General features: G+C 36.8%; 1 protein-coding gene across 1 annotated transcript in view; it reads right to left on the reverse strand.

The window, feature by feature from the left end:
* The window catches only part of SESTD1 (SEC14 and spectrin domain containing 1), an 87,175-nt gene that overhangs the window by 13,209 nt on the left and 54,006 nt on the right, over nt 1–19,960 (reverse strand). Inside the window, exons 8-11 of the mRNA XM_065880430.1 lie at nt 19,534–19,745; nt 9,407–9,529; nt 1,205–1,399; nt 565–679 (exon numbers count right to left, since the gene is read on the reverse strand). Of these exons, the coding sequence (XP_065736502.1) occupies nt 565–679; nt 1,205–1,399; nt 9,407–9,529; nt 19,534–19,745 (645 nt within the window). The remainder of the gene's footprint in view (nt 1–564; nt 680–1,204; nt 1,400–9,406; nt 9,530–19,533; nt 19,746–19,960) is intronic.

The following is a 19,960-nucleotide window of genomic DNA, read 5'->3' on the forward strand; positions in this document are numbered from 1 at the left end:
AAATTCACTGTATTTCCTACTGCAGTAAAATGTAAAAAGCCTTGGTGTCAAGTAAGGGTACTAGCTTAATGAAATTGGACCATCCTCTCCTTGGAGAGTATGTAACCTCGGCAGTATTCCCAGTTTGGAGAAACAAATGCACAGAACCAAACCAACTATTTTTTCACAAGGTTAGGATATAGCAACAACAAAAATCATTGCATAAAACACAGTTTGGGGCATACAGGGTTTACCACAGAACATTTCACAGCTAATTACAGTTTATGCATGCACTACAAATAACTGTTCATAGAATATGCAAGACATAGCACCTGTAGATTCGGCTGGGTAAACAAGAAAGGCTAAAGGCCCTGTGAAGGAAGGGTGACTGACCAACAATGAAAAATAAACACTGTAGCATAAATTACACCCTTTAAGGGGATAAAGCCTTTTTTATACCAATTTTTCCTATGGTCCCTGTTAATAATTATAATTAGATCAGTGTAAGTTGACTTGTCTAACCATGGTAGTGATATTTTTAAAAAAAAGAACCCTTATGTTTCAGCATTTTTAAAATCTGCTTACCAACACTTTTCAGCTTCTCTTCAAGCAGTTTTAAAGTTTGCTGAATCGATGCTCCATCAGCTGGTGCTACATCTACGCACAACATCCCTAATAAGCCATCCAACTGCTGAGACAACTAAAGCAGAGGGACACCAAAGAGATAACCCTGATGTAATCAGCATCTAAAGTGTTTAATGATTAATGAGGTTTATATCTAATGAGGTTATCACAATTATACTTGAAAAAGACTCTGCTGTTAAAAGACAAGGACAAATAATTAGAATACATGTTATCTGAATGACAGAACACACAGATGCATGCACCAGGAAGACAAAGTATGTCCAGGTCAGCAGAATGTTAAAAAGTATTGAAACTTCCATTTCAATCTATGTTATAAAGCATGAAGACTGAAAAAACTATCCAAATGAAATATATCTAAGAGGTTGGGACACTCTATTTAGACAAAAAAAAAAAATTTAGTTGCATGCAGAATGACTTAAAATTTTTTTAAAAAATCAAAGAAGTGTATCTTATTTCCCCCACCAGTAAATTTTACTGTTCCAGAAAAATAATTAGGAGACATGCAAACCTGCAAAAATGATGTGCAGATAAGTATTCAGATAATTTGAAGAAAAGAAAAGCAATCAGAGTAGACACTTACATCTTGGGCAACACCATGAAATTCAAGAGCTGCTTGTAAGAGATTCTGCCTAAATTCCAGCTGACTGGCCTGTCGATAACAAACATCACTAAGTTGTTGCTGCAGCGACTTCAGTTCCACAAGATCTTCCTCATCCCCAGCATTTAAGAGTGCTGCAATTTGCTGATTAAGTTCCACATAAACTGCAAACCATTCCTGTAATATGGAGGTTGTAAAGTAAATTAAGGATCAAATCAGTTCCTGAAGAATACATTACATTTTACAATATCTCCAGATATACTAAGTAACATATATGAGAGTTTTCTAAAGCAAAATTATTTAAATTGAGGACGAAAAGTCCCCAGCGCCCAAATCCTTCCACTGCGATCCCTGGAATTCACTCCTGCCAACAGCAGGATCTATTTGCTCATCCTGGCCTCTAAATGTCCCCTTCTCTTTCCTGTTTTGAGTGAAACCTGTCACCCTCAGAGGAAGCAGTTAGCTCTGCAGCCCTTCTGATGGCTGTTTTGCTTGTACAGCCAACCTACCACAAGCCTGGAAGTGGGGGAGATGGCTGCCTCACTCCTCATTACTCTTTCCAAACCATTTCTTCTGCTCCTTCTCTCAAAAACCACATCTCCAGTGAAATGCATGTAGTAGGATTACATCCTGCCAACCTTTTCTGTTGCAGGCCCTCATCTCAGAGCTAGCAGACTTCCCTGAACTTCCTCTCAGTGCCAGCCTTCTTCCTGACTTCCACTGTGTAGACATCCAATCAACACTGAACTAATCTTAGTTCCTTGACTCCCTCCCTCACTTCCAACTATCCTGTCCTCACCCCACCTCAGCTACCTACTCCAACAGACACAACATTTTGTCATTATCATATACTACTATACAGCCCCCAAATCTTAATTTCAAGAATCCCATTCTCTGATCACCAGTTGCTGACTCTCCAATTCACATCCTTTAGTATGCCTGCTCCTACAGTCCCATGAGGTCCACCAATCCATTGATCTCAGCATGTTCTACTGTCCAGCACTCAGGAGCCTCAGGTCCTCCCTTCTACCCTTTGTCAGAGGCTATAACCACCTCCAGGGCACAACCCATGCTCATGCCCTGCTCTCCTTCCTTCCATCAGACTCACCTGTCAAAAACAAAGAACAGATGCAGAAAAAGCATCCATTTATGAGAAAAACTCTCCAGAAAGTGGGCATAGAGGAGACAAACCTCGGCATAATAAAGGCCATATATGAAAAACTCACAGCTAACATCATACTCAATGGTGAAAAGACGAAAGCATTTCCTCTGAGATCAAGAACAAGACAAGGATGCTCATTCTCACCACTTATATTCAAAACAGTTTTGGAAGTCCTAGCCACAGCAATCAGAGAAGAAAAAGAAATAAAAGGAATCCAAATTGGAAAAGAAGAAGTAAAACTGTCACTGTTTGCAGGTGACATGATACTATACATAGACTATCCTAAGGACACCACCAGAAAACCACTAGAGCTCATCAATGAATTCAGTAAAGTTGCAAGATATGAAATTGATTACAGAAATCTGTTGCACTTCTATACACTGAAAACAAACTATCAGGAAGAGAAATTAAGGAAACAATCCCATTTGTATCAAAAAGAATAAAATACCTATGAATAAACCTACCTAAGGAGGTAACAGACCTGTACTCGGAAAACTATAAGACACTGATGAAAGAAGTTGAAGACAACACAGATGGAAAGATGTACCATATTCTTGGATTGGAAGAATCAATATTGTTTAAATGACCATACTACCCAAGGCAACCTACAGATTCAGTGCAATTCCTATCGAAGTACCAATGGGATTTTTCACAGAACTAGAACAAATAATTTTAAAATTTGTATGGAAACACAAAAGAACCCGAACATCCAAAACAATCTTGGGAAAAAAAAACAGCTGGAGAAATCAGCCTCCCTGACTTCAGAATGCAAAGCTACAGTAATTAAAACAGTATGGTACTGGCACAAAAAAAGACCCATAGATCAATGGAACAGAATACAGAGCCCAGAAATAAACTCATGCACTTGTGGTCAATCTATGACAAAGGAGACAAGAATACATGATGGAGAAAAGACGGTCTCTTCAATAAGTGGTGCTGGGAGAACTAGACAGCTACATGTAAAAGAATAAAATTAGAACATTCTCTAACACCATATACAAAAATAAACTCAAAATGGATTAATGACCTAAATGTAAGACCAGATACTATAAAACTCCTAGAGGAAAACACAGGCAGAACACTCTTTGACATGAATCGCAGCAATATTTTTTTTTGGATCTGTTTCCTAAAGCAAAGGAAACAAAAGCAAAAATAAACAAATGGGACCTAATGAAACATAAAAGCTTTTTCACAAAAAAGGAAACCAACAAAAATTACAACCTACTGAATGGGAGAAAGTATTTGGAAATGATATGAAAAATAAGGGGTTCATATCCAAACTACATAAACAGCCAATATAACTCAACATCAAAAAAATAAACAGCCTGATTAAAAAATGGGCAGAAGACCTGAACAGACATTTTTCCAAAGAAGACATACAGATGGCCAACAGGTACATGAAAAGATTCTCAACATCACTGATCGTCAGGGAAACGTAAATCAAAACCACCGTGAGATACCACCTCACACCTGTCACCTCACACCTGTCAGAATGGCTGTCATCAAAAGGCACACAAACAACAAATGTTGGCACGGATGTGGAGAAAAGGGAACCCTTGTACACTATTGGTGGGAATGTAAATTGGTGCAGCCACTGTGGAAAAGAGTATGAAGGTTTATCGAAAAACTAAAAATAGAACTAACATATGAACCAGCAATTCTACTCCTGGTTTTATACCCAAAAAGCCCCCCAAAACGCTAATTCAAAAAGATACATGTACCCCAATGTTCACAGCAGCACTATTTGCAATAGCTAAAATATAAAAGCAATCTAAGTGTCCATATACAAATGAATGGATAAAGAAGATGTGGGATACACACACACACACACACACACACACACACACACACAATGGACTACTACTCAGCCATAAAAAAGAACAAAATGTTGACATTTTTAGCAACATGAAGGGACTTAGAGGACATTATGCTATGTGAAATAAGTCAGAAAAAGATAAATCTGTATGATACTGTATGATAATCCATATAAATGTGGAATCTAAAAAAATACAACAAACTAGAAAATATAATAAAAAAGATGCAAACTCACAGATATAGAGAACAAACTAGTGGTTACCAGTGGGGGAGGGCAAGATAGGGGGTGGGGATTAAGAGGTACAAACTATTAGGTATAAAAATAAGCCACAAGGATATACTGTACAACATGGGGAATATAGCCAATATTTTATAATAGCTATAAATGGAGTATAACCTTTAAAAACTGTGAATCACTATATTGTACACCTGAGACTTATATAATATTGTGTACTTGTGTATTAACTGTACTTCTATTTGAACAAACAAAACCTCAGACCTGGTTTCTCTTCCTGCTGCATGCCTCCAGCAGCTGAAGGTGGCTGGATCAAATCAACTATGTGGTAGGTGTCTTTTAAAAGTTGTGAGCAAATAACCTCAAATGGGTCTTCAGAAACCCTACTGTATTTCTCTAGTTATTTCACCTCCCTATTCTTATGATATGTTCTTTTCACTTCTTAAATATCCAACTCCCTTTCACCTCTTCACTCTAGCCAAAAATCCAACTTCATAATTCACTACGACGCCATCAGAAGAGAACTCTTTCATCCTCTCACAGACAAATCTATTACCTTCCCCGCTTCTGTAGCCCTAGGCTCTGCCCTCTCTGCTAAAATAATGAAGGAACTCTGCCTGATTCTAAGGCCAACTGCTCCACTGGACTCTGCAGACTAACCTCTGCTGCCTATGCAAGGTTTTGCTCTTGCAATTATCTTCTCTTTTCAACTGGATTATTCCCATCAGCGTACAAATAAACTGCATATTCTACTAAAAAACAAAATATATACTTAAGATATGTGGATTTTAATATATGTAAATTAAAGATAAAAAAACCTTCCCTTAAAGGAGATCGTTATACTCACTCTACCTTATTTCCTATTCTTTTTTTAATTCACTCTGATCAGGATTTTGTCCTTCCCACTCTTATCAAAAAAATCTCAGTCTTTATCTTATTGGACCTCTCAGTTGATTTTAACAAAGGTGACCAACTCTCCCTCCCTTTTCACTTCTTTCCTGAGCCACACAGATCCTTTTCGGCCTCTTCTGCTGGCTCTCCTTCCTCTCCTTGCCCTCTAAATTTAGGAGTGACCCAGGGTTAAGCTTTCCAAAGGCTCTTTTCTTCTAAACCAATACTCATTGGGTTTGGATGATTTCATCTTGTCCCACGCCTTCAAGTAACATCTATAGACTAATAATATCTTCAACCCTGACCTCTTCCCAAGATACTGATACCCAACTATCTAACAGCTATCTTCATTTGGATGACTAACCTGCCCCCACAGATACTGATTCTCCAGCCTCCCAAACCTACTTCTCTCAGTTTTCCCCACCTGAATAGTCATTAAGGCTAAACACATGACTCCTCCAAAAGCCAGTCCTGCCGGCTCAACCTCGTAAGCCTGACAACTTCTCACCACTTCTGCTGCCTCCATTCTGTTAGCTTCCTGTCTTCCTATTTCACTGTTTGTCCCTACTCCCTATCCCCTATACAATAGCTGGTGATCTTTTAAAAACATAAATCAATTATATGCTAAAATACTTCTCCAATGATTTCACATAATATTTAAAACAAACTTCAAGTTCCTTTTTCTGGGCTAAGATCACATGACATGTTTTGGCCCCTGACTCCCTATCTTGCTCACTGCACTCCAACATTGCCAACATACCTGCTGTTCCTCCATCATGGCAAGTAAGCTCCTGCCACAGAGTGTTTCTACTGCTGTATCCTCGATCTGAATTGCCCTTTGCTTGGATTACTCCTTCATATCATTTCAAGGTCTCTGATTAAATGTCATCTCCTCAGAGAGGCCCTTCCGGAAAGCCTTACCTATACTGCTCTCCACTCCCTCTTTCCTCAACTTGAACGTAAGTTCCGTACGATAAGACAGTGCTATATTCTCAAGAGCCCAGAACAACAAGTGACATTTAGTATGTGCCCTACTAGCATGTACTGAGTGAACACATAAAACACTTTTTATATTAGGTATTGTAGATTTGTTGACATTAAATTAGGTAGGTAACAGGTACTGTTCCAAATGTGGTCTCTCTTATGCCCTGTACCTAAAACTTGGGTTTCTCTAATCTGTCATATTGTCTTATTGCCTGAACTACTATGGAATTTTTGAGTATGATTAGAGATGATGTAGTCATACGTAATGCAAAGAACACCAGACTTGAAAGACAGACTCAAGGTCTGTCTTTTTCCTTCCTAAGGGTGTGATCTTCATCAACTCACTTAATCTCTCAGAATCCTTTTCTTTCTTTATAGCAGTATGTTCAACTGGTGGCAATTTTGCTCCCTAGGGAACATTTTGCAATATTTAGAGACATTTTTGGCTGTCACAACTGGGAGGGAGGGATGCTACTGCACCTAGTGGGTAGAGGCCAATGATACTGCTAAATACCTACGATCACAGGACAGTCCTTACAACAAAGATTTATCAATGAATAAATCAGTAATGCCAAGGTTGAGAAAACCTGTTCTCTACAGCTGTCCTTCCGTGTCCTTGGGGGATTGGTGCCAGGGATTCCAAATTCCAGCCATGCTCACGTCCCAATTTATGTAAAATACTTTCTAACCACACAGTGATTATAAAGGTTAATGGAGACTGACTGATTTAAAGCATAAAATATTGCCTGAGAAGATGATCACTGTTGTGTTCTAAATAGAAAGGGATTTCACAGTCTTATCTATAGTATTTACAAATTTAGTTAATGCTCTAAATAAGTTGGCCTAATTCTTTGAAGAAGTAATAACAGTGATTCAGAGAAAAATAGTAAACTAAAGGATAAAAGACCTGAGATATTATTTCTTGCAGTGAGAACTCTCTACATCAGATCACCTGGGGTGCTTATTAAAAATACCTAAGTGCCCCCCAACCTACCAAATCAGAGTCTGTGGGGGTGGGGTTCTGCCACAGGCCTTTTAACAAACACATCAGGTGACTCTCATGACCATTAAGGGTTAAGAACTACCATCCTCAAGCTGATTTCTTTTTTCCTCGTTTAAACTTGCAAACTATAGGCCCTAATAACCAGACCAGAGATGCAAACAATTTAAGAACTCGTATGTCTCATGAAATTAACACCTGAAATTAGAACTGATGTTGTCATAGAGAAATAATCAGTCTCTCTGGGATGTGGGGAAAAAAATCATATACATATACACACACACACACACACATTTTAATCAAAATGTTCCTTCCTAGGAAATTGGGGAACATAAAATTTATAGAACCTCAGATGAACAGGCTGCATTCAGTTCAGTTATGGTCATTCTCTGGTTTACCTCTTATAAACATTTAACTGTACAGAAAATGATTATTTCTAGCCCCCCCCAACGAAAGCACACACACACACACACGCACAGAAACAAAAACAAACTTAAAAAAACAATCCACCACCAAGATATGGGATTTGGGTTAAGATGGTAGATAAGAAATGAACCTGGATGTTCACATACAAGGAAAAAGCAGTCATCAGGACTGACACTGGAAATGTATGTGAATTGGTGGTGATGCACAGTTGGTGAAATGATGGGTATTTATATTTTATACTATGATATAGGAATCTCAATCTAGGAGGAAAGAAACACTGCCAACACACTTAGGCTAATACCTTAGGAAGAAATGGGGTTTTGATTCTTTATGCAGACCTGTTTTGCTTACTATAAGGCACAACACACCAGTATTCTCTTCGGAGACCAGAAGTCAGTACTGTGGGATGGGGAGACACTGACAGAATCCTAAAGCAACTTCAGAGATTTATGCTTCTGCACCTTCCTATTATGTGCTTTTCCTACCACTCACCTACCTCCACCTAAAAGCTAAAGTAAGATTACTGGACTAAAATACTTTAAAAATTATTTTAAGTTATTATAATCATTTTCATACACCTTAATATTCTTTCTGTTGTGCTTACCTACTATTCAAAAACCAAGTAAACTTCTCATTGCCACTCCTTGACAAAGAACTATATATTAGTAGCATTTTCATTTTCTATATATTAGCATTGAATATCCTAATCAATTTGGGTTTATTTTTAGCTTTATTTCTAAAGTATGGTTTTATAAAGAATCTAAAATTTAATACTTGACAGAGTGCTTTAACACAAAATGGTACATTAAAAGTTTCTCCAAATTCTACCCATATTAAGCAATCAATACACTAGAAATTTGTCATTATAGTTTCATAAGACCTGAACAATTCCAAAATAGGCTTTAAAGTGTTGACTTTTATTTACAAAGAGAAAAGAAAGCTTTTAATAAAATATTAGAACATCTTAAAAATCATAAGCTGATACACGCGTCCTCCAGCAAACAACCTATTCTCAAGGTGACAATGCAGTGCCACCTATTGGATAAAACAGCACAATTCAAGTTTTGCCTTTTAGAACTTCATGGAATATTTTTTTCTGAATATTTTCAATCTCTGGTTGGTTGAATCCTTGGATGTGCGTGGAACCTGTGGATACGGAGGGGCCAACTGTATATATATTATCTTTGCAATTTTCCTAGTTAGTACTTGTAAGAAACTTAAATATGAAATTCCATAATTGAAAAATCTATATATTTTATGCATTTCACAGGTTCCAACATAATCGTTTTTCCTTTTATGCTGAAAAAAACCCTGAATACTTTGTATTTAACTTATAATTCCTGTTCCTGAGGTTATACTTTTTAAATTCAAGACTAGATAAAGGCTGTATTTTTGTACTATCACTCTTTCTTCTGTTACAGTAGTTTTAAAAATTTCACATGAATTGTGTTTCTATAAAAATATATAATTAAGCTATACTGGAGACAAAACCAAAACCAAACTTCTAATGAATATGTACTAAGTGGTCAAAATGTACTTGATAGCCATTAAACATACCGTACTTTATGCCCCTAAACCAAGGTGTACAGCAACTTATCACTTAGTACCACACGCTATTAATTATGCACATTAATAATAGCTCTGTAACTTGCAGAGGAAAAAGCCTCTCACACTGTGCTGGCTCTCGATCTCTTCGTGCTTCTGCTGTAGAGCTTGGGAAGCCCGAATGGAGTCTCCAATCCCCCACTGGGCTCTCAGCTGTTCTGATCCAGGCCCTTCAAGCCAGTTCACAACCTATGAATGGAAGTTGAGATGAAAATTTTAAAATAATCAAAAACTTTTCAAACTTTCATTCTAATTGGTTTTCCCTTCCCGAAGTTCCTCAAGTATTTTTAATTTAAATTATTTAAATTCTATTGTATAGGCAGTAAACGTTTCTTCTGGAACTATACAGCTATAATGTGACTTTTCCAAAACCTAAATTTGATAAAATGTACACTACAGCACCTTAGGCTTTCAGCTATCTGATCACCTGCCAGGCTAAAAGAAATATGACATGCTCCCATAAGAGAGGCTTAAAAATTAACTTATGATGATAAGAAAATTAGAGAACTATAAGATTTAGAATTGGAAGGGACACCAGAAATGACATTGGTCAAATTTCTTATCTAATACTTAAGAAAACTGAGTTTCAGAGAGATTAAGTGACTTGTTCAAGGTAACATAATTCATTATTAAAAAACTAGGACTAAAAGCCATGTGTCCTGACTCATACTCTAAAGTTCCTTCCAAAGCACTCATAAAACAGAATCAATTAACTGATATAAAGTTAAAATACTATTTTTCTCACTTGGAAAAGAAAATTAAAAACTGTAGAATTATACTACTGCAGTACCCTCTAGGGGGTCTTCTTAGGATAAGCCAAACTTTCAGACCCACGAGACCATCTGAAGTCCCCCTGGCACCAAGTCTACTCAGAAGGTTGAAGGGAAGGGACTACAGTCTGCCAGGGTAGCAGGACTGGGTGTTTCTCTTCTGCTGGGTCCCTGAAGCAGTCCAACAGTTCAGGAGATGAGATCCATATGGGACAGATATGGGAGACACTCTGGCATCAAAACCTCACACCACACAGGCATCATGCCCATTATAAAAGTCACTGAGCTCCAAGATGCCCAAAGTTATCCCTTCCATCAAGTATTAAGAGTTCTCCCAGTCCAGAGCCAGAATAATTTTTACTACAAGCAATGTCGCCTAGTAACACAGTTGACATTTTTATCAGGTTTTCAAGGGAACAGACCTAGATAGTTAAGCAAAGATCAAATTCTCATGCAGAAGAAAGGGTTTTGTTTTCTCTACCCACAAACATATATACTCTAAAACTACACAGACACAGTGAAGTAATTCTAACAGAAAAAAATACTGCCCAGCTTTACCAAGCTGAATTATTATTTATCAAGCTAAATTACAATCAGGAAGTCAACAACAGCTAAACTTGGGATAGGTCCCAAGAAGTGAATGAGGATGTCTGTGCAGCGTAACATTAGAGACTCAGTGGATAGACAGGCTTACCTTATCACAGACCCACAGTGCATTCCATAGTTATTACCAGGGCAAAATATATTTAAAATCTAAGAGTTTATGTAATTTAAATAATCATATAAAAGTACCACATCATAGGGGAAAATCATGTGTGTTTCCTTCCATTAATTTTTCACATGCACTGCATTTTCATATGTTACTCCAGATTTAAGTGCTGCAGCCGATTGTCAGAGTACAAGTAATTTCTATCCTGTGTTTTTCACTTCCTTGTGGCTACAGTTATTATCATTTTAATGGCTCGAAACCCCTTTTTTAAGAAGGCCAGCCTCCTTGCCTGCCTCTTTCCTTCGCTCCCTCTCATCTGTCCAAACAACCAACCAACCCACCTAAGAGCTAAGTAAGCAACGTCCTACCTCAAGTAACTATTATTCCTGCTTTCACAACTCCAATTCTCTACTGTTGAGCATCTAAGTAATTTTAAGATGAACATATATATATAGCAGTTACGCAACAGAATTCTCTAATTCTCTATTGCTTTCCTAGAAAACATTTTCAATAGAGATCTTGGGTCCAATGATGATACAATGTTAATTGCTAATAGTATACATTATAAAATCACTCTCTAAAACACTTGTCTCTATTTGAAACATCCAAGTCATGAAAGTTTTAACTGAGAATAACCTTTGCAAGGTATATAAACTGACTACTGCTTTTAATTTATTTTATTTTTATTTTCTGAGATTCTCAGTGCAATTTATTAAGAAACACCCATGTGGGGGCTCTGGGAGAAACAGTATCTCTAACGACAAATATATTTTGTCATTTCCAAAAAAACCTCTGGAAATGGGGTTCTTGCCCTTAGTCTACTTCAAGCTTAATGTAAGAGATGAGATGGGTAGTCAACCAAAATAATGCAGCAATGATTACATTTAATTTGAAATCATCTATATTTATTACAAAAGTGGGTTAGAAACAGTACCTAAGGAAAAAGTTGGTTAGATCATAAGAATGTTGGTAAGTTCCTATGTGAATGATACTAACTTTGAGTAAAATTAGGGGAAAGTTTCCTGGAAAACAACATAGACGTCATCTACTTTTGGATTTTATATCTTCTTACATAGATTGGTAAAAAACACCAAGATTTCTTGTTTTCTTAATAACCAGAGGGGAAAAACAGAACTACATACTAAATAAAAATCTTTTCATGAGGACCCAATACTCATCTTTGTTTAAATATTTCTCCCAGTGAGAAATCCTATACTGGTTCTGCATTACATTCGGGATGAAATGTGGCTATCTGGCATGGCCATACTATGCCATGGATGATGGGGCCCTGCCTATCCTTCACCAGTTCCTTCTTTAACCGAGCCCGCGTTGAACTTTTAGTGCTCCCCAAGGGCGCCATGTTCTCTCACTAGTCTTGCTTTGACATGGGTCATCCTCCTACCTGAAATCTTTTCAGCCCCTTCTCTTCGTGACCTCTTTTTCATCTTTCAAGACTCATCTCATGCTATAGATTTTGATTATTTTGGTTTTAAGTTTTCTACTGAACTGTTTATTTTTCTGTTGATCCATTTTTTAAAATGAGTTATTTTTCATTTCCAAGGGGTTGGATACTTTTGATCTGTTTGAACTTACACTATTGATTTCTAGTTGTCAAACAAATTCAAATAAAGATGACATTCCTGTGATTATTCTCGCTATTTCTTTTTAATTTTGAAACTGCCTACATAATGAGAATACTTTAAAGAGCATTATTATAAATTATGTATTTTAGAGTTATAATTTAGAGCAATATTCTCAAACCAAAAACCCTTAGGGTCATTCTTGACTCTTTTTTCCTTTTACATCCTGCATATCTGATACCCCTGGAATCCTGCTGTTTTGACTTTCAAAATAAACCTGTTCTAAGCCTACTTCAGGCCTTACCTAGATCCTTGTGGTAGCCTCCAAACCAGGCTTTCTGCTTTTAGTTTTGCCCCCTACATGGCTGACTATTACTTATAAAATACTTCCACCAAGTTTAAAACTGAAATCTCTTCAGGTGTATTTCTAAATATTAGTGAGAACGAATAAACTGCGAATGTTTGCTTACTAACAGTATATGATCTTTTGGGATTTCTCTCTTTATGTGTGTGCCCATCTATGTCCTAGTATCTTAAATATTAATATATTCTTAGCTTCCACCTTCTCTTTACAAGGTTTTAATACTAAAGAGCAAAAACTCAAAAACAAAAAAGTCCAAGTATTATTTTTGGCTCACTGGAATAGCCTAACTGCTACGATTTTCTTTGCTAAATTCTGTTTTCAGAGTCCTAAATTCATCTGCAAACCTCTACTGCCAGGTACTCTTTAGAATACAATGCTTTGTTCCTCAACATCTCCACTTTTTCTGCTTTACTCTTTGGTATGAGCTATAGTTGGAGGGGCAGGGTACTAGGATCCTGTTTGTCTCTGCTGGCCTGTGGAAAGTATCACTCTTTCACAAAAGAGACAGATGAGCAGTTCTGTCTTTAGGAAGCACTAGGCGTGACTCTGAAATTCTGGCTCTGCTCCTAGGAGTTGAAAGACTTTGGTCCATCACCTTTGAAATGGTGTTAATGCTACCTACTGTATAGGGCTATTGTCAGGATTATACAGTCATTATACGTAAGACACTTATGCACAGTAGATGATACCAATAGTTGTTAGCCTCTTTGCTTTCCCCACTTTTTCTGAAGAAGAAAGCCTAGCTCCTTCTATTTATTCACTCTTTATAAACTATGTCTCATATCTGCATTTTACAGTAAAACCCATAGGCTTTTTAATTCCCGAACTAAGTGTTTTAGTCTATGCTTTTAAAAATTGGAAATAAAAAGAGTAAGTTTTAAGAAATCTCATGTAAACATTTTGAAACAAGTTTCCATTCCCTTTGGGGGACTCAATTGCTTCTCACTAATTACTATGTATTAAGAATATGAATATAGAAACAGATATACAATGGCATTTAAGCAATTAATATAATACATTATTTCACTAAAAATGTCTAAATTCTAAAAATAAGGGTGGAATGAAAACAACTCAGAAATTTTAACTAATTAATGTGTTATATATTATTTTTAAAAACGTAAGGCAACATTATTTAAAATTTAAACTTTGAAACTCTAGAAAACTTTTAAAACGATAGAAACAAAAGAAGCAGGTTAATATAAATCATGATAACTGGGGAAAAACAATTCATTAGCAGGGAACTTTCAAAGAGTTATAAATTTAAAAATAAATTTTAAATAAAGCAAAGACATCTCCTTGGCACACACACACACAAAAACAGTTACACAGTCAAGTGTACATATAATTTTAACGTATGCTGAAAGTAATTTCCCTTGGAATGCAACATCAGTAACGTAAACACCATAAATGTATGACTATTCCTAATAAAAATGATGCAAATTGAGGTTGATGCCCCAGTAAATAAATCTATTTAAATGCATTAGTGATGGTGGTTTGCCAAATTGGGTTATAAAACTTAATTTCAATCAGGACATCTTGCTCATCAGTCAATCTGAATATTAACTTACTGCAAAAACAGTTTCATGCACAATCCATATCAATGTGACCTCTCAAACGGTTACATTTATATGCAAAGTATAACCTTGGAGATGTGCTCTTAGAATCCACCATGACAAATATTTGCAGAGGCCAAAAATGCATGTGACTATCCATCATTTTTTCCTGGCCAGACTAATTTCTAAAGACTGCATGAGAGAATATCTAGAAGCATGCTAGGTCAAACCAGGTAGAAGGGCATATCAAGCAGACGTCAAGCATCTGACCAGAAGAAAGAATATGGTGAACTGGGATCACAGCCTCCAGCTGTATACTTTAGCAACTCAGAGTTATCCTATTTTGCATCTATGGTTCCTTTCTACAAAGGAAGAAAATCACATGGATGATTCTAGAAATAACATTTGCAATGCTGGCAGAAATTACTGCCACAATAAATAATGAGAATAACAATAGCTTATTTCAGTGAAGTGGCATCATCTCCTATCCAGAAGTATGTGAAATCTGATTTTTAAATGTAGCAGCAGCAACATGGAGAACTTCTGCATTCCACATGAAGTCTAATGCTACCAATTTGAACTGTGGGGAATAAATGGCTGACAACTACAATGGTTATTACCATATAGTTTATCTATTAGAGCTATTGGTTTCTTTTTCATTATGTTCTGTTTTCAGTGATAAATCAGTAAAAAAAGAGATGTGGAAAATTTCAACTTTCATTAATTTTACACAAGCAAAGGTCGTCAACTTTATGATTATCTTTATATAAACATCAAAAAATTTCATTTTCCCCCAAATTTGCAAGACTGAAGATGGTAGTTTATATTCTGTGTGTGTGGACATGATCAATATATGTTTCTAAATAGCTAAACTTAAGTAATCATTTTGGCAAGAGAAATAGATCTTTCCCTAAAATGTGACCTGTGAAAAAAAGTGTAGAAACCATCACCTGATGAATATTAATGCTCTAACCAATTCACATGTACCGCTTATAAAGAAAATTGAATTGCAATGAGGTTTATTTGTTTTTAACAATAATCTCATGACCATCACCACCATCATTACAAGTACCATCATCATCTCCTTTCTCTAGTTTCTTTATTCTTTACCCAGTTGAGCTGGTCCGTCATTTCAAAAATGCATGTCAATACATTAACTCCTTTGCCCCTGACGTCACATAGCAAAGCACAAATGCTGGGGGAATCCCATCACCCACGTTCTCTGGGGCCTGCACATCAACAGCCAGCCATGAATTGACAGGGTCACATAACAGGCCAGAAAGTTTCCACCGTAAGTTCAAGATCAGCACTATCTAAAAAATACATCTATACTTCCATGGTAATTTCACTCTTCCAATCCCCAAAATGAAAATTTTGAATCATTTCCACTCCATTTAAACCTCTAACCCTCTTTAACCACTGCCCTCCCCATCCCCGCCTTGCCTCCAAACCTCCACCACCAAAGAGATTCCCTTTGTGTCTTACTTAAAAACAAACAAACAAAAAACAATCAAAAAAACCTAATCACTCAATAACTACTTCATCTTCTCGATGCCTGACTTATATATATGAAGGCAACTCTGGATCATCCTACCATCTCCCTCCTGTTACAAAGGAAGGGTTCTCCCTCCTCCATTCTAAAGCTAATCCCTTCAGCTCTGCTTTGGAGTCCATTCACTTCCACCTTGTCACGAACTTGATAGTATTAATTATTCTCTCCTCCATGTTCAACTCCTCCTTCCAAACATATACTTTCCCCCTAGAATTTAAGCCTCTTAGTTTTCCATATTACAAACACAAACTAACAAAAATTAACTACACTTGACCCCAGCTGTGGGCTGAATTGGGTCCCCACACTCCCCACATGCTGAAGTCCTAACTCCCAGTGCTTTAGGATGTAACCATATTTATTTGAAGACAGGGTCTTTAAAGAGGCACTTAAATTAAAATGAGGTTATTAAAGTGAGCCCTAATCTTATATGACTGGTGTTCTTAAAAGAAGAGGAAATTTGGACACAGACAGGTATAGCGGGAAGACGATATGAAGACATAGGGAGAACACATCAGTAAGCCAAGGAGAGAGGCCTGGAACAGATCCTTCCCTCACTGCCCTCAGGTGGAATCAACCCTGCTAACTCCTTGATCTTGGGCTTTTAGCCTCCAGAAAAATGAGGAAATACATTTCTATTGTTAAGTCCCCTAGTCTGTAGTACTTTGTTACAGCAGACCTAGCAAATTAATACACCCTCACTTCTACACAATGCTCTGTTTCTCATCTTTCCTTCAGAGACAAAATTCTCAGCGAGTTCCCTACACTCCACGTCTCCTTCACCACACCTCACTTTCATTCCTGAATTCAGTCCAATGTGCTACTGGCCCTGCTACTCCATACCCTGGGATCACCAACGACCTTGACCTTGTGGATTCTTAGTGAACATGTTAAGTCTTCCTCTTTTTCAATCTTCCAGCAGCATTCGACAGGGTTCCCAACTCCTCCCCTGACATGCTTTCTTCTTTTGACTGCCATGACACAGAGCTGTTCACACTTTCCTTCTTCATCTCTGGCCAATCCTCCACTGCCTTCTCTTCAGGAGTATGCTCCTCTATCTTGTCATTAAATGCTGGAGCTTCTCAAAGCTCAGTTACAAAGCCCTCTTCTCATCTACTCTCAGCTCTTTCCTTGGGAAATTCTCATCCACATCAATGCTTTAATTACCATTCATACGCAGATGACAAACAAGTATGCCACCAGCCCAGACTTCTCATTTCTGGACCTGTTTGGGACTACCTTTATATATCTTCTCTTAGATGTCTCAAAGTCTCCTGAAATTCACCATGTCTAAAACCAAACTTGATTTTCCACACCTCTTCCATCTGCACGTAAACCCAAACCTGCCCAATTTCCCTAATTAGACAACACCATCATCCATTAAGTCTTGCAAGCCAGAAAAATGCTTCACCTCTGATATCATCTTCTTTCTCACGGTTCCTCCCTTCACTCTCCTTGGGACTTGAGTGGTTGCAATTTCACAACTATTTGTGTAGTTACGTAGCCATGCACCAAAAGGCGGGACACCCTGTCTGTTTTTACTCACCATTACATTCCACCGAGCACAATGTCACACTATTGTAGATACTCATTTCTTTAACGAGTGAGCAAATAATAAATGATACTAGTAAAAACTCATATGTGCCAAGCTAAACATTTTATTTAAATTATCTTCTTAATCTTTGTAACAGCCCTATTAAGTAGGTATTATTATTATTATTATTGTTATTGTTTCCCTCACTTTACTGAGGAGGAAGCTAGGACATTGAGGAGTACACTTCCTTCCCAAGAACAAACTTGAAAGTGGCAGAAGAGAGTGGACCCAGGTTACTGGGGTACTTGTATACCACTATGCTATTCCATCTTTATGGTTTTCAAAGATACTCTCAAGCTATTTAAAGTTTACCTGAGTTTAATACAAGCTATCTTTAATTTATGAATATATTATGTAGAAAAAATTATATATAATTAACATATGCTCAGAAATCTTCAGTTTCTATGTAGTTATCATGAGATAAAGCCTAAATCCTGTTGCCTGGAATTCAAGATCTTCCATGATCCAACTCCTTCCCTCCTTTCAAGCCTTTTTCCCCATGACACCCTGATGCTCTAGTCAGGGGTCAGCAAACTACAGTTTGCAGGCCAATTCTAGCCTACCACTTGTTTTTATAAATAAAGTTTTACTGAAACAGCCAAACACATTTGTTTACATAATGACTATGCATTACAATGCCAGTTAAATAGCCACAGGTTCAAGAAAAACTGTATGGTCCAAGAAGCCTAAACATTTATTATGTGTCCCTTTATAGAACAAGTTTTCCAACAGCTGAATTAGAATTCTAGGCTACAATCTAGTTCAATGGGAACAAATATAATAGCTTCCATTAGCTGAGTGCTGGGTTCTTTCAACAAACCTTTCAAAAGAGCTCCTGTTACCCCTGTTTTATGTAATGAAAGGAAGGAAGGAAGAGAGAGAAAGAGAAGAAGGGGAATAAAGAAAGAAAGAAGTCAAACTGAGGCTCAGGTGGGTGAATAATGTGACCATGATCACACAGCAAATAAGTGGAAGAACTGGGATTCAGAGCATGCTCACTATGTTCCATGACTCAAAGGCCAAACACTTTCCCTGGTGCCTACTGCTGCCTTTTTCTTCAGTAGAACTTGGGATTTCATGTTATTGTTTATTCAAGCTATTCTTTCTCCTCCACAGAATGCCAGTTCTCCTTTAAAACCTAAAGGAGGTGCCTGGTGAAATCTTACACATTCTTGGGGACAAGCTCAAGCACTACCTCTTTCCACTAAGTCTTCCGAGATCACCTGCAACCAGGGGAATAATCCCTCCATTGAATGCCCACAGCACTTCAGTCATTCCCTTGTTACACCTAACACTTTCTCTCCCCTCTTAAGTTTAATGTAGCAAAACCCAAGTTTACCTTTATATCCTGTAGAAAAAGCACAATGCCTTCTATATAATAAGTACTTAACAAATACTTATCTAATAAATGAATCTAGATTAAAAACTTTGGGACACTTCTAATCTGGATTTTTAAAGTGAAATATTTAAGATTTACTTCTTAATAATTCAATAGATCAAAATCCAGAATGTAGTCTAAATACAGAAATGTCTTCCTTAGTATCGATTTTTAGCATTTTTAGCCTACTTATAAAAATCAATTTTAAAAGGAACTAAAAATTCATGAGAATTAAATCTACTTGAAGTTTTCTATCAGTATCATAAATAAGGAAACTTAATATTATAATCACTTATATTACACATTAACATTTTGCTAGGACAGAAAATCTCTTCATAATGCCCAAATTAACAACAACAAAGTTATTAGAAATTTAAAATAAATCTAAGGTCAACAATAAAATGTTATTTATAACAAGAATACAGAGACCACAGGTGATGTTTCCAACAGCTAGTTATTTTTGAAATTCTGATAGAGTGAGCTGAATGCTCAATGTCATCACTGTAGAAATAATATAATTTAAACGCAAATACCAATTGTAAAAATAGTTTGAGAGTCTGGTTTGACATTTCTAAAGTTCTCTATATAATGTAAATAAGGCATAGTATAAAATCAGGTACAGAGTAGAAATTACACACACACATAAAAAAATTTAGATTTTAAAAAGAGTTTAATATGTTGGAATCAGACACCTACCTGCATCACCTTCTGCTGAATCTCTTCTAACTGTGTACGCTTACTACGTTGCCTACAAACTTCCTGGTAGCGGGTATATTGCTCTCGCAGTGAATCTAATAATTTCATAACCTGTGGCTGTGCTAGCAGTTCATCATCCATAGGAGACCACGAGACCCCTCCATCTGAGCCATTAAATCGACGCTGCTGTAATTCGGATAACAATTCATGTCCTTTAAGAAGGAAAGATACTTATAATTAATATCCATAAAGAAATATAAATCTTACTTCTCAATCTTCTCAATTCTAATCCCTTATTTTTAGAACGTATCTGCCTATATATTTACCTACCAGGTCTTAAGTACTAAAATGCAATTTCTCAATTTATATAGAAGTAAATAGGAAAACTGCATGCATACATATACATACGGATATATACTATGTCGTA

The sequence above is a fragment of the Phocoena phocoena genome, chromosome 7 (assembly GCF_963924675.1).
Source record: "Phocoena phocoena chromosome 7, mPhoPho1.1, whole genome shotgun sequence".
Classification (NCBI taxonomy): domain Eukaryota; kingdom Metazoa; phylum Chordata; class Mammalia; order Artiodactyla; family Phocoenidae; genus Phocoena; species Phocoena phocoena.